The sequence below is a fragment of the Netta rufina genome (assembly GCF_964035555.1).
Source record: "Netta rufina genome assembly, chromosome: 13".
In the NCBI taxonomy this organism is placed as follows: domain Eukaryota; kingdom Metazoa; phylum Chordata; class Aves; order Anseriformes; family Anatidae; genus Netta; species Netta rufina.
The window spans coordinates 15,830,476-15,845,325 of record NC_140136.1 but is presented as its reverse complement, the minus strand read 5'-3'; the positions used below and the strand labels follow the sequence as shown (position 1 = coordinate 15,845,325).

General features: G+C 38.6%; 1 protein-coding gene across 1 annotated transcript in view; it reads left to right on the top strand.

Moving 5' to 3' along the window:
* FTO (FTO alpha-ketoglutarate dependent dioxygenase) overlaps positions 1–14,850 on the top strand; it is a gene marked incomplete at both ends in the record, with an annotated part of 251,828 nt that overhangs the window by 27,529 nt on the left and 209,449 nt on the right. Inside the window, one exon of the mRNA XM_084294645.1 lies at positions 14,242–14,319. Within this exon, the coding sequence (XP_084150771.1) occupies positions 14,242–14,319 (78 nt within the window). The remainder of the gene's footprint in view (positions 1–14,241; positions 14,320–14,850) is intronic.

Sequence of the window (14,850 nt, the reverse complement as noted above, 5' to 3'; positions counted from 1 at the left end):
TTTGTTCATCTTTAGCAGAATAATATAATTTTCAGGGTCCTGACCCTGTAATAGTCCGGACCTGAGCACATGCACACTTTTCCCTGCTGCTTCAGAAATTTGAGAATATTTAAAGCTATCTGTAAGTATCTTTCTTTTAAAATTTTGTGATAGAGATAAATTTCAATCGGAACTGCCTCTTAGTGTATTCCTGTGTGTTGTCAACACACTACGGAGGTACAAGATTGTTAGATGAGAGGAGTAAATGTGGTAGCTGAGGCTGTGCTGTTTGATCCTTACCCAACGACAGTGTAGGCGAGGAAAACTCGCAGTGAGTCAAGGGGCTATCATTGATCCCGTTGGGAAGAAAAATGTTCATACATTTACCACAAAACTTTTTTTGGAGGAGGGGAGTAAACTGGGGAGAGACACCTGTGTGGAAAATGGTGTTTACATTGGGTAACGATGCTGGAGGAAATTAGTGGTTGCTTACAAGTGGGGACACTTGCTCAGAGTTGTGCAGCTTGCTTAGGAAGTGAGCAGGGTGTACCAGAACAGACGGGCATTGGCATTCACACCAAATGATTATTTTACTAGGAACAGGAAGCAATGAATGCCAGGTAACATTGTGCACAAATAGTTTAGTTTGTGGTTGTACATTGTGTAATTTGTTTTCCTTGTAAAAGTTGGTCCCATGTTATCCTGGAAGTCATGCAGGTGGAGCACAGAACAGGGCCACTGTCCAATACCATGATTTTCTCCCCTTGTGGTCTCTTCATATCGTGTTTTAGGGAATGTGGTACTGAAGAAAGCAAAAAGTTTCAACTGTTTTTTAGAAAAAGTATTAACGTGAGTTTTGCAATGGTTTACTAGTATGGCTGTATGTGCAACGATGTATTTAGGCTTTGAATCATTGGAAAGTAAGAATTACCATTTCAGGTGGCCTTGATAAACTTTGTTAATCCAAGCTTTCACTTGTTTTTTCTCTAAAATCATGTGAAATAAAAGCTGCACACGGTGCAGGAATGAGTTTTAGTCAGGGATTGTTCTGTATTATTTAAGCATCTCTTTTGCAATCTCTTCTTGATCTAAGTTTGTGGATTTGTAGCTTTTGTTGCTGGTAGACCATTGTGCTGGTATTCAATGTGCATTATTTTATAGTCTGCATGAAATATTTCAGCCTCTTCCTGGCTCTTCCGGGGCCAGGTTGCCCTGCCAAATTTAGTTAGTTTGCATCAGCCTAAGTTCAGCTGTTGTGCTACTCAGCAGAAGCGCAACAGGATAATGGAGATGTGAAATAGATGCAGTGGCAGAAGCATACGAAGTGTCAAAATTCAAACAAGGAACGAATGTGCTTAAATGTGTTCTTAAGCTGTGAAAAAACTCCAAATAATTTCATTCAAACAGGGAAAAACAGTCTCTCTGAAAAAGCTTAAGTTGATGGAATAAAATCAATTTGATAAAATACCCAGGCTATTGAAACCTTGTGCATAGTACAGGCTTTGGTACATACTGTGTTGTTTGTGCAAGGCATTTCTTTTTGACTGTAAGAGCAGCTGGTAATCGAAGTGCATATAAAGCTTTATCAGCCTTCTGAGTGAGTATTGTAATAGCACAGAAGGTGGAGGAGGTTGTTGCACCATGACCTTCCTTCGTCTCCTCTTCGCAAGGAGCACGGCCGCTCGCTGGTCCTGTAGGCACCAGTGCTTGAGCTGAGTTAGCTCTTGAACTTTTTGTGCTCTATAAATCTTAGGAGACAATAAAGTTAAAGTGCACGTCACTAGGTGGCACTGAAACATCGTCGTATGCCAAGTACAGTCTTGAGCTCTTCATCTCTGCTGCTGGAACTGCCTGGGTTTGTAAGTGTCAGGGAAATTGTTTTATTGTTAAAGGGCAGAGTGTAATATATTCATCTCCATCCAAGGCAGCCATTTAATGCCCTGAAACATGCCCTCTCACAGCTCTGGCCTGTTGACTATGCTTATTTGGTGTAATAATTAGCAGAATTTCTCACTAACAGTGGTACTTACTAACACCTCACATTTTCCTCAATGTTTTTGTACGTGATGGATCGTGCATTCTGGGAATGAAGTTAAGCGGGTCAGAGCCTAAGCCCTGTACAACACCGCTGTTTTCTGCACAGTACTTTGGAATAGGTATATATTAACTACTTTTTAATTCCCGTGGTGTGTAGTGCAAACAAATTTGAGTCTTTTTTAATAGGCTAATGAAAATTTGTAAGCACAGAATAGTTAACTTGTCAGCTTCCAGAACAAAGAAATTGAATGAGTGGCTGTAGGAATCAGAGTACGCTGTCTCTGAATAACGGCGTGCTTTAGAAGCCTGGTGTAATGCTTTTCCAAGTTCTGTACAGATTCCTGGGATTCTTGTTTTAGAGGAACAAATCTCTTACGCAATTTAGAGGTGATCTCTGTACTGTTGATGACATTCAAACATTTCTGCCTGTTATGAAAATAGGGGTAGCAAGCACAAGTTAAATATCTTTCTCACACTTCAGTAGCTGGAAATGAGTCACTATGTTGGAAATTGTTCTGGTGCAAAGGAAAAGAAAAGGTCCTTGAATAAGTGCTGCGGTAGGGATCCCTCTCATATTTCTTTGCAAATGTGGTGGCAAGGACAAATAGAGTTAAAGATTGCCAAAATTACTAGGTAAAGGTATATGGTTTTAGTTCAACTTCTAAGCAAAAATCTAATGAAATCCCTCTATAATGAACTAACTCAAATTACAGTGATTTGGGATATTTGTCATATGGAAGCGCAGCTCTGCACTGAGACCATCAAACCATTTCACATAGGGCCTCAAGTTTCCAGACTGTATTTTAAAAAAAAAAAAACAACAAAAAACAAACCTTTCTCATTTCTAGTTTAGATTGGATTTCTGCCATATTTAGTGTTAAATATCGACTATCGTCTGCTGGTGTGAATCTTAAAATCCCCCCTTCCAATAAATATATATAATATTTTTCCTGTGTTGTTCATTCTTTTTTTCACCTCTTCTAGTTTTAGTTACCGCTGAAGCAATTCTGGTGTAGAAGGGGAAGGAATTGGCATGGTAAGCCAGCAAATAAGAACAGTGGTAGCTCTGGCAGCCTTCTTTTCATCTCAGTTCCGTGCCCTCAGCCTCTGTTATTAATGCATCTGCATTGCTGTCACTCAGCACACATTTGTGTTAAAAGCATGTGTCAAAAAGGTGGCCTAGATTTTTGACTTGCAGGTTCAGAATACCCCCAACCTACAAAACCACTGTACCAAATTACAAAATAATTGATTTAAGTCCTTGTTAGACATTCTGAGGGAAATGAAATTTCTTTTTGTCTTGTATGCTGTAAGGAAGCAACAGAGTTGAGAATGTTAAGGTGTCCGTGATCTTTTCACTTGGACAGAGACTTTCATGCATGCCTTCAAAAATAATTTTGTAAGAGTTTGGAACAAACCTCTCTGTGAAGTTTTACTCTTGTGTTAGGCTTTTTGTGGATTTGTTATGAAGTGTTTTTCTCTCCTCACCATTCCTATTCCTTCAATTCTCCTAGTTCACCTGTGAGCTCTTTGATGTTCTTATATACAATTATGTGCTTTTTAAGAATCCCCTTTTTGGTGCATTTCATTTATTGGGTCACTTTAGAATTGAATCCATGAATATCATAACTGAGTTGATGGAAGATGTTTATTTTCCTATCATCCTGATAACTGCTTTAGTATCTGGTGCAGATCAGTCTTATGCCTTTTTTCTATACTTGTTTGGAGAATAAAATGAAACCATTCTTGAATGCTTTAGTACTTTTTGTAGGAATTGTTTGTTAAATTTGGCAGTTGGCATATGCAGTAGTATAAACTGAGTTTGGCTTTTTTGATTTTCATCAGGAGGGAACAACAAACAGGACAGAGGAGAGCTGAGGGGAAATGTGGTCTGGTCCTTTCTCTTCTAGCCTGTCTTTCTCACTGTCAGATAGACGTATTTGAGAACACACCATGGAGAAAGGGAAGAGATGATTTTTAAAAGACTTGTCACTACTGTGCTCAGTCTCATTCGTTACCTATGGGCAGTGATAGCAGCAGGGCTATCTTGACTTGTAGGCCAGTTAGGAATACAAGCGTACGTGGAGGAGGGCAAGTCAAGTCTCCCTGAACAGATCAGATGTACACAGAAGACTTAAGGAATCAGTTTTGTACGTGACCACAGGAGTTGAATAGCACAATTGGACCTGATCACTGCAAGCAGTGGAAAAAATAATACAAAATGTCTGTATATGCAAGTAATAGAAATGAGGACTAGAAAATGTATTAGTCTTTGCAAGAGTTAGGATTGCTTTTTTTAAAACAGCAGTATTTGGCAGGGGGAGGTGGCGACAGTTCTCAACTCGGCTTGACAAATGTATTAAGCAAAATGTTGATTTGCATTATGAAGTGTACCTTGGTTTGGCACAAAGCAAATGGCTCAGCAGTTGTACTTCTTTCATAGTAGATCAGTGCTCTCTTGTCTATTTATTTACCTGCTAGTGCACCCTAAGCTTATTCTTTAAATTATCCAAAGACAGTTTAAGAATAAAATGTGAGTGGAAAAAAAACCTGCGGAATATTGCATTTAACTGTAGTAGATAAACCTTAATTCTACTGTAAACGAACCACGTACTGTGAAATACAGACCCCGACAGCTCTTCTTAAATTTGCGTGAGCTGTGATGGAGAAGCGAGTTTTTAACCCCAGCTTTAGGACTTCAATGAAATGCATTCTTACAGAAGCAGACCAGTGTCTCCTGATTCACTGACCACAGGTAACTGGCAACATGATGAATCAAACTTTCAGTCAGTGTCTCTGCTGCCTGCTGTTTATTTGGTTAGGCTGTATGTGCAGAAGCTGGGGAAAAATGGGTGATTCATTACAGTCTGGTCTGAACAGTTTGGGAACCATTGAACTAAAACGTATCATTTAGACAAGCATCGAAACCTGATATAAAAAGAATTCCCATGAAGGCAAATTCATCTCATGGAGTGATGATCTGCTCCAATGGTTAATTATCCTTTCTTTTAAATTGTGCTCCGTGATTCTGGTCAGAACTTGCCTAATATTCTTTCAGACCCTGAATTTTGCTAATGTTGGCTGCCAACCTAATGTTAAGTGCTAGCTTTCTGTTCCCTATGTGGCTTATTGTGGAGGCTGTGAACAAAACAAAGCCTTCAAACCAAACAAAATTAACTAAGTTTAAAATTTTATTCACTACCTCTGAGTTGTACAGTATACATTTTCTTTAACTCATTCTTGCTATGAGAAGAAACCCAATTCTTTCATTAAATCTCACATAGAGATGTTCTTCTTGAACTTGGATGCCCAACTCAACAGGGTTTCATTAATAGTTGCCTTATAAAACCAAGGCAACAGCTGCAGTTTGCAGGTTTTCTAAGCGAGTGTTATTGTCATCATTTGACCAGCGGTGCAGTTTATGCACAAAATCATCAGTTCTATCATATCAGTGTTTGGTGTTGTCACACAGGTTACTTTTATGACTATAAAATGGTACAAGTTGCTCTTTTGCAACTGAATACTCTTGTACAAATATTGATGCTCAAGGTAAACTTATCTCCCTCATATAATCGGTGGTTATTGTCCTTGAAGTGGCTGTAGAAATGATGCAACTATATTCACGCTGTACTCCTGTGTAGCTTCAAAAATTGTCATTTTTGGCTGTGCTGTTTCAGAAATACGTTGGCAATCTGTGTGACACCAGATTTGTTGTAGCCATGATCGCAAATCAGGGATGGCTGCCTTTAAATTGTTTTGAGGACTGGCGGGGAACTTGCACCAAGCTTCTACTCACAGGCTCCTCTAGTGTGAAAAATGCTTGCAGGAAAATGTGTGTTTATCGTGTCCTTTCCAAGGACAAGTCACAAAAATTGAAGAGAAGAGGCAGCAGCGCGCTGCTTGTACAGCTGAATTCCAGGGGATGTTGTTGTACCCCTTTTGTCTCCTGCAGTAATTTTCTTAATTGTGGCGTATAATCTCAAAAATAAACTCAAGTTCGTCCCATAAAAGGTATTGGTATTTGGTGAAATGCAACTGACACACAAGAAGAGTGTTCCTGGAACACATTTCTTTTTATTTTTAAGGCATTCAACAGTCTTCCTGTCTTTTCATTATGGGGTGAAGAATCTTCTTAAATAATCATATATGATGTCTTAGATGGTTATGAAGGTCTTAAAATTTTAGTAGGTTTGTAAGTGCTTTTATAGTTTTATAGTGCTTATTCTACTAATAGGATCTGTGAAAAATAACTTTTTATGCTTAAAAAATAAAAAGGCCTACAAAGATGTTCAAGTAGTGTGTAATGGACATGACAGTTACAGCTGGTGAAATTTAATGCTCTAGCTGCTTATTGATCTTCCTTGTAGCTGATTGCATGGCACAAGCATTTGCACTTAGCACCTGCTCTTTCTACATTTACACTATCTTCAGAATTGTTATCAAGGGGACTTTGGAAACCAAACTTGATGATAAGCTTAAGTACTTAAGGAAATACCTATATATTTTCAAGCATGCATTTTATTTTCACTCTACTTTTGACATCTGCTTCTTCTGGGTGATATTTTAACATGTAAAATATAGATGTAGTTATATATCAGGACTGCTGTGAAGCCCAGTGTTTCCTGGGAATGCTGGAAAGCTGCACGAAAGTTCATTGCATCTTTCATCTTGCAGGTGGTTGTGATAGTTCATGTGTAAGCAGTAGTATTTGCCTCAATCATGGAAGGAATCTTAAGAATCAGCTTCAGTAATTTGAATGGGAAGCATGCAGTGGGATAAGAGGCTAAAATAGCTGTACCCACAGCAGAAGTTGCAAGTTCAAAGGGTTTTACCTTGATCAACAAGCCTAAATTTCCCTCAGGAATACTGCCATTGCCTTTTTCCTATGGCCACTTTTTTCTTGAGCTGGTTGGTGAAGGCCATCTCCAAAGAGAAGTTGTCAAAGTTAGGGGTTGGACTGGATGATCTTTAAGGTCCCTGCTAACCCAAACCTTTGTAAGGGTCTATGAAAGTCATAGCTGATTGCGTTCCTTGTAGTGACTTCCATGCAGTTGTTCTTTCACAACACAAAGCCAGATGTCTGCTTCTTACGGTACATGCCTTCATGCACACATCTACTAGTACTGTGTAAGTTTAGATCTTTAACTATTTCCGTAGAAACTGAAGGTCCCATCTTAAGAGAGGTGCAAAGGGGTTGGGGAGTGGGGAAGCGGAGCTTTTCTGAGGAGTTTGTTCTGAGAGGAAAATGCTTTGTTCTCAATGTTTTTGGGTTCTTTTTTCCTCAGAAGTGTTCCCTGCTTTTAAGGAGTTTCCCTCCTTTTTATTCTGTCTTGGAGTTAAAGGGGCCACGTAGTTGGGTCAAGACTCAATAAAATGCTCATGTTTGAAAGATGTCTGTCTACTTCCATGGAAGCTGTAAACATATTGCAAAGATTCAGAATCTGCATTTGAAGTTCTCAGCCCTTTAATTTAATTCTGGAAGTCCTAGGTTTGTTCTCTGGGTGTTGGTCAGGTTATTTCTTGTTCCTTCAAGAGCTTGTGCCTACTCCGTGGTATGCCCCAAGCAAGCTCATGCGGTTTTTCATCCCAGGTGTGTAATGCTTCCCAAACCACTGTGGCGAGTCTTAATGGTTCTGAGCATCCCTAAAACCTGACAAGACTGCAGACAGCAGTGCCGAATGAATTCCAATGTCAATATTAGCCCGGGTTATTTGTTTTTATTTTACCTGATCTAAAAGTTTATTGAATCTCTTCTGTGTTGAAGGATTGTTCATTGTTCCACACCTGGTCAACCTCCCTTGTATTTGGTTTCTTGGGACTGGGTGGATAGGGGTACTTTTGCTACGTCGTGCAGAAGCAATTCCTGAAGATAGTCACCAGGAAGGTCTTGCCTTCTGATTTACTAGAGGTGAATTGATTAAGAGCTGCTTTGTTATGAAACTTAATTTTTCGGAAACTGTAACAATTTTTCAACAAAACCATGCAAAGAATGACATGGAAGATGTCTCAGGATCCTCATTTGTTCCTTGTGATCCACAAACAACATACTGATCTAGAAGTATCTACTCTTTTAAACATTTTCTTAGGTGCATGTGTGCTCTTGTTCCCTGTATGTGTATGAAGAAAAAAGGATTGGAGATTTGATTGAAACCTGATCATTGTTTTCGCCCAGAGTTTGAATGTTCTTGCTCCTCGCCTAATACAGCTGATCCGCTTACCAAATGGTACCCGCTGGAGGACGCACGCCTGGTGGCAGGAACAAGGACTGGCTGATGGTGGCCAGATGCTTGCAGTATTGGTGTAAGTTTGATAGTTACACTGAGGAGACTTGAGGACATCTAGTCAGCAAAAAGAGGCTGTGTTTGAATGATTTATCACTTCAAATTTCTATTATAATTACTTACGATAAACAACGTGTGACTAATCTATGCTCAACTGGGTAAGAAAATTGCCAGTTCTGTTCCATTAGCTGCCATGGGCCTAAAGAACAGTGTTCCTGTAGGTTAAAACAACAATTAAGGGGCACGTAACACATCAAGGTGGGGAGAGAGGGGTTACGATTAGCAGAGATGCTTTTCACGCATTGTCAAGCTGCTTCAGTGCATAAATTACCTTTTGGTTCAGTTCCATCAGTCGGGTCTGCTGTGCATACGCATGGCCGGTCCCTGTGTGTCCCAAAACTGGGCCTGCAGATTTATGAGAGAAGGATGGGCAGGAGAGGTTGAAATTAGTAAGCAAAGGCAAACAGTACCTTCACGGGGAAGATATCGAGCAGTCTTTTAGACAGCTGCTCACTTAGAAATTGGTCTCTGTGTGCATTACAGCCCGTTACGTGGCTTTTCTCCTGATCAGCTCACTTAAACTGCGGCCTGCTGCTTCGGTAACTGGGCCGCGCGGCTGAGGCGTGTGGCGGCTGCGTTAAATAACGGCGCCCTGAGGTGGGGGTTGGTATGGGCTGGTGTCTTTAGTCATAAATAATGAAATACTAATGAGTTCTTGTCATTAATATGGAAACGTTTCTGGCATATAGCACCATGGGGCAGGCAGAAGAGCTGTAGGATGCAAAGTGCAGTGTAATATGGTCACGTTGCCTGCCAGTGGCTTTGATGGGCTGGATTATAGAAAGAATGTAGCATGGACAAGGCTGTTGGTAAGTCTTGAGTATAATGAAGGGTAATCTGGAAATATAACTTTTTCATGTGAATAAATGGTGCTGTAAAATTGGCCGGTCCCTTAAGATCTTTTAATGAGTGGCATTTGCAGAAATAATTTGAAGGAAAAAAGTTCTGAAATCTAATATATGTGATAATGGAGAAATAAAAGCTGTAATAGTGCACTTAAAATGTATTTTTTATTACTCTAGGTTCGTTTCTGACATAACTGGTTTTAGTGAGCCACTTGAATGATCTTGGTTGCTATGAAGTTTTAATAGCTAACACTTGGAAAGCCTCATAGTTTAAAGAAATGTCAACTTCAAAAATCACATTCCTGTCTTGAGTAACTATCCTGAATTTGATCTTTTTTTTTAATTTAAAGATGTGAAAGTATGTTAGGGGATAAGGTTGTGCAAGTTCCTGTAAAGCAGTGGCTTTTTTTCCTAGATGGGGCCTTAGTATTATCACAATTCTGACCATATAAAATATTTATAATCTTCTTCCCTTATAAAGCCATTGAGCTCTCACTTCAGAGCACTAACACTTTTCTTCAAGAACAGCTTGAGGTAAATCCACATATCTAATGTAAAAACAGCAACAACGACTGCTAACCCAGGCAGACCTTACTGTGTGTCCTCCTGTGAGGAACAAGGAGGGGTTTATGGAAACTGAAAAGTTTGCATCTGAGCTTGTGGTTCAGAGTCCTCGGTCGTGAGACTGCGTTTCAAGTAAGGCCTGCCTTGCAGTCCCTGATAACCTTTCGAATTGCACTGAAGACAACAAGACTTAAGTGTCTGGACTTTACTCATTGTCATCCTGCATCAGTTTTCTCAACAGTGTAAAATTGGCATCAGACAGAGTACAGAAGATGGCTGTTCCCCACTATGATGTGTACACAAAAGCATTGCAAATAAGGAATGTCTAAATGAGTCAAAATAAGTAATCGTAAGAATAAAAAGAAAAGAGGTAGATAAATGCAACAGTGAGACACTCATTTTGTTTGAATTATCTTCTTTCATGCGTCTTTTCTATAGTGTGGTTCCTCTCTCGCTTTGTTCTGCACGATGCTGATTGTAAGGGGAAAGTAAATACCCGAAGCCTGAATGCAGGGTTGTTTGCATCCCCTCATAGGTTGGGAGTGCACGTGTCGATTTTGAAATTCTCTCTTCTCTGTAAAATCTTTTTTTTGGGGAAATAATAAGATGAGCCTTTCTAGAACAATGAGTAACAGGCATGTTTTAGGGGATCTGGTAGTTTGAATAAATTTTAACTGTTCATAAGAATGAGTGCTTGTTGTGTAACTAAAAGCTAACATCTCTAAATATTTCATAGACATTGTGTCTGTCTATGTCTTAGACTTGTGACTGACGTCTTACATCTGCATGGGATGCTGCTCCAGGCCCAGGGAGAGATTACTTGGTGTAGAGAAGCTGATGTTTTCCCCTGAATTTGTGAGAAATGCAGGACAGCGGATAGCCCTGGGGGTTATCTTGGAGGCACATCCTACTTGCCTTGACTTAAGTGTGTCTGTGTGCATAAACCCAACTTCCTCAATAACTTCTTGAGTGCATTTTATGTGAAGTACTGGAAAAACAAACTTTGCTTAATGCTTTCAGTTGTGTTAGGCGTTAGGAATTGTTGAGATGCTATGGCCTTAAGCTTGTTTTCTGTACTAATTCAGGTAATATGGCAATACACTTCCAATACAGTTCTTTCTCGACGTGTTGTTCCAGCCAAAACAATGATCTATAAATTGGAAAGTGACTGTTGTCTTCTGACTTGCTTGGTGATGAAACTAAGTGGGAATTGTACGTTTGAAGCACAAGCCTTTGTAGCCTAGATATTGAACTCTTTGCCTTACAATTAAGAGAGAAATGAAACCTTTTGAGAACAGTATTGACACCCTGCAGGGAAATATGTCAGCTGCAAAAATTTTTACAGTCACGTTCCTTCACCAGAAAATGCCATTAAGTCTATCTTTTCCTTAATATTGCTTAATTTGAAAATAATGAACCATGTGCATATAACTGCATTTTGGCCTGACTTTGATATGTATTAGCTGTGTTTCTATTACTTTTCCTGCTCTGTAACATACAGTGCATTACTTCTATTACCATGAAGTTACTTGTGCAGGAAAAAAAACGTCCAGATTGGGCTTGAGAGATTCTACCTATTACTCTTCCACTTGCTGAATTTTACAACCAACCATCTCATTAGTATATCCACTTCTAGTAATAAACAGCACATATTGTTAATATCTAAAAGATATTAATATAAGTTCATTGCATACTCTAAAATTGGGTATCAGTGCTTCTGGTACTCACTTCATTCTCTGAAAGCCCAAGTGTGACTCTTCAGAGGTTTCTTGAACAGTGCATGGTGTGTGAGGACATCACAGGGGTGATGCACACAAAATTGTCTTTTCACATGTTGGCATTGCTAAGCCACGCGTAAAAAATCTTACTGGCATTTAAAGCATGAGAAACAATATTGATATCTGAATAAACTGTTAGGCTGTTAATAATTTTTCAAATGTTAAGGATACAATTTAAAAAATATATTTTTAAGATACTAGATACCTGCAAGTGAAGGCATTTTTGTACTTAGGGGTTTACCTGTTAGAAGTGCCTATAAGCAATGCTGGTGTAACAGTTAGACTTGGCATCAGGCAGCCAGTATAGCTAGATCTTCAGGGTTTTTTTTGGAGGTATTTGAGAATAGCTTGATATTTTTGACATCTGTGTGACAGCTTCTTGCATAAGAGATGAGCAGCGTGTTATACCACCCAGCTGCGTATATTAGTCTGTGCATCAAGCTGAGGAGCAGCACTTAGCCAGATCTGACAATCAGATGGGAACTAGTACTGCCTATACACAAGGGTGCATTTTAATGTGGTGTGCGTTTTGCCAACAGCCTGGTACTTGACAAAGAAATTGTCAGAATCTCTCTTCTTCCCACCTCTCTTTTTCCCCCAGTTGAGTCCATGTTGAAATGTAGGATTTCCTTCTGCAGTTTGTTTTACTTTGCATATAACAAAGGTGGTTTAATGTGTTTGGTGATTTCATGCAATAAAATTGTAGCAATCTTTTTTGGAACATGCAGTGTATTAGCACATCATTTTCTGCCAGCTTAATCTAAATTTGCATTATGCTTGGTTTCACCGATGACTTCGTGTCAATATGTCATGTGTCCCCAGCGGAGACTAGAGACCTAGAGAAATCACATTTATAGTTTTCAAATTTCAGTGCTGCTATTGTCAGTGCTGGAAGAGTTGGTGAATGGCAGATTGTGAATGTGGAGATGAGTATATGAGAACTGCCTGCTCTAATTTTAGTTTGGCTGAACTGATAGTTGTAAACCTCAACATTTCTACACTTCTTGCTGGATTTAAGTCTGTTATTTGCCTTGATGCTTAAATTTGAAGGAATTGTGAAATTTCTGCTACAGAATAGACTGTTTATTAATGCGCTTCATAGGTTTGCTATAGGTCAGAAGCACATAATGTATAAATACTACTTTCTCCCTTTTTTAAAGATAGGTTTTTCCAATACTGACAAATTCTATTTACACCTGTATATAGGACGTATTAAACAGGTGTAACCCCAAAAGATTGATTATGATGAGGGAGATTTATGGTGATAAGTACAAAATACTGCAGCGACATCCAGTTGATGAAATAAGTAGCTGTTCCTGTATAATTTAGTTCTAGAAAAGTGTTTGTTATACCCCTGTTTTTAACCTATCTTGTTTTTTTCCTTTGTGTCACCACTTTATTGTTCTTTTGAAAACTGTATTCCATTTCTGTCTGGTCTTCCTCATACAATATAAGTTTTGAGCAAGCTGCAACGTCAGTTTTTTCTCCTGGTGATGTTTCTGTAGTTGAAAATATTTCAATAAAAATGAGAATTGGAATCCTTTTGGTGTCTGAAATATTCAAACACTATGGCAAACATAGTTTTATGATCTTGGAGTTGTATTTTTATTAGCAAGTTTTTGGTAATGATGGAAACTTGTAAAGAAACTGTCTTTGAAGGCTAAAAAAAGAGGAAGAAATAAGGGGAAAATCATGTAATTTTTGTAGGGCAGTACTTCCACTGTAACAATTTAACACTTTTGTTAATGTCAGTTTGTACCATGTCAGTGTAGTGTCTGACCCTAGATGGATAAATGTGGATGGACTTGTCATGGATTGGGATTGCTCCACTCCAAAAATCTGACAGCTCGTTTCAAGCTTCTCTTGCACTTTCAAAGTCCTTAGCTGCATACTTAACTCTGTAATGCATACAAACATTTAAATTTTATTAGTAAAACATGGAAGAACAGTTTTTGGAAAAACAGGCTTTTTCTTAGCAATTTCTTTGCAGTAGTATTAACTAAAGATTGGTGGAGACACTCCTTCCTAAACAGGTGAAAAGGGAGTTAAGAGAAAAAGGGGCAGAGAGAACCTCTTCAGTCAGCTGGTTCTTAGCTCACCTACAGCATCAAACCAGAGTTTTGGTTAATCTCCTGGGACAGCAGTTCTTGAATATGGCATTTAGAATATGTCAGGTTGTGGAGGCAAAAGTTTGCCGTAGGTGTTTAGTTTGTCTTTTTTCCCCATTCGTACAGCCATTTCAGGAATCACTTCAAAATGTGGCCAACATTTAGGCTCATTATTTTTAGTAAAGTATGCTATTATTCCATTCAGTGGAATATGAGCTTTGTACCTACTGGACCCACAAACTTAAACAGAAAAAAAAAAAAAAGCTAAAAAAAGAAAGGAAAATCAAGAGTCAAAGTAGGAATAGTTCTGAAGATGAATTTTCATCTGTGTTATAAGGACTGATTACCTAGAGAATATAAGAGGAAAAATACTGATGTGCTCTGAAACTACTTCACCTGAATTACTGTTAAGTGAAAAAGCTTCACTGATCTCACATCCGTTTTTATTTATTTACATTTCCAGAATTGAAGGTAATAAGAGCAGTTACTGCATGTTTATCTTTTTAATACGACTGTTTTCATACTTAACTGTGTTTTTTATCTTGCTTTTTAGTCTAACTTCATGTTTTAATGTTATTCCCCAAAACAGAAGAAAAAGCTTCTTGAAGAACTTGGAGAGAGTAGACTGCCATATATGACACCAGCCGATGCTGACTTCCATCAGTTGGTAACGTATTACTTTTTAACTGTACTTGTTTTGAACTAAATTGTCTGTTTGGACGGAACAACAAATACAGCTTTCTTCTAGGAGACACTGTGAACACTGATGTGAAAAAAGTACCAACTCTTACAGTTCTTGCTTATGGCTGGTAAAGATAACATACTTTCAGATGGTGTGAAATAAGACCTGTAGCATCAGGATATTCAGGAATCAAAACTTTGTGAACTTACTTTATTTTTAGGATATTGGCCTGACCAGCTTTCAAACTCAGTCTTTAGCTTTCTTCCATGCTGGAAGCTATAGCAATATGTATTGGAAGATACTGAAATGAAAATCTGCATTACAGGAATAAATGTCTTATTTTCTATTTTCCTGATACGTAACTCATGCAACAGTGAATCACTGTTTCTTATGCTTTGTTAAAATGTAGTACACATCACCATTCTTTTAATGTTTCTGTGACTTGTAAAGAGAATGCATTTATGGTTAGATGATGGCAAAATAAGAAAAATATGTACATAGAAATTATTATTTGTT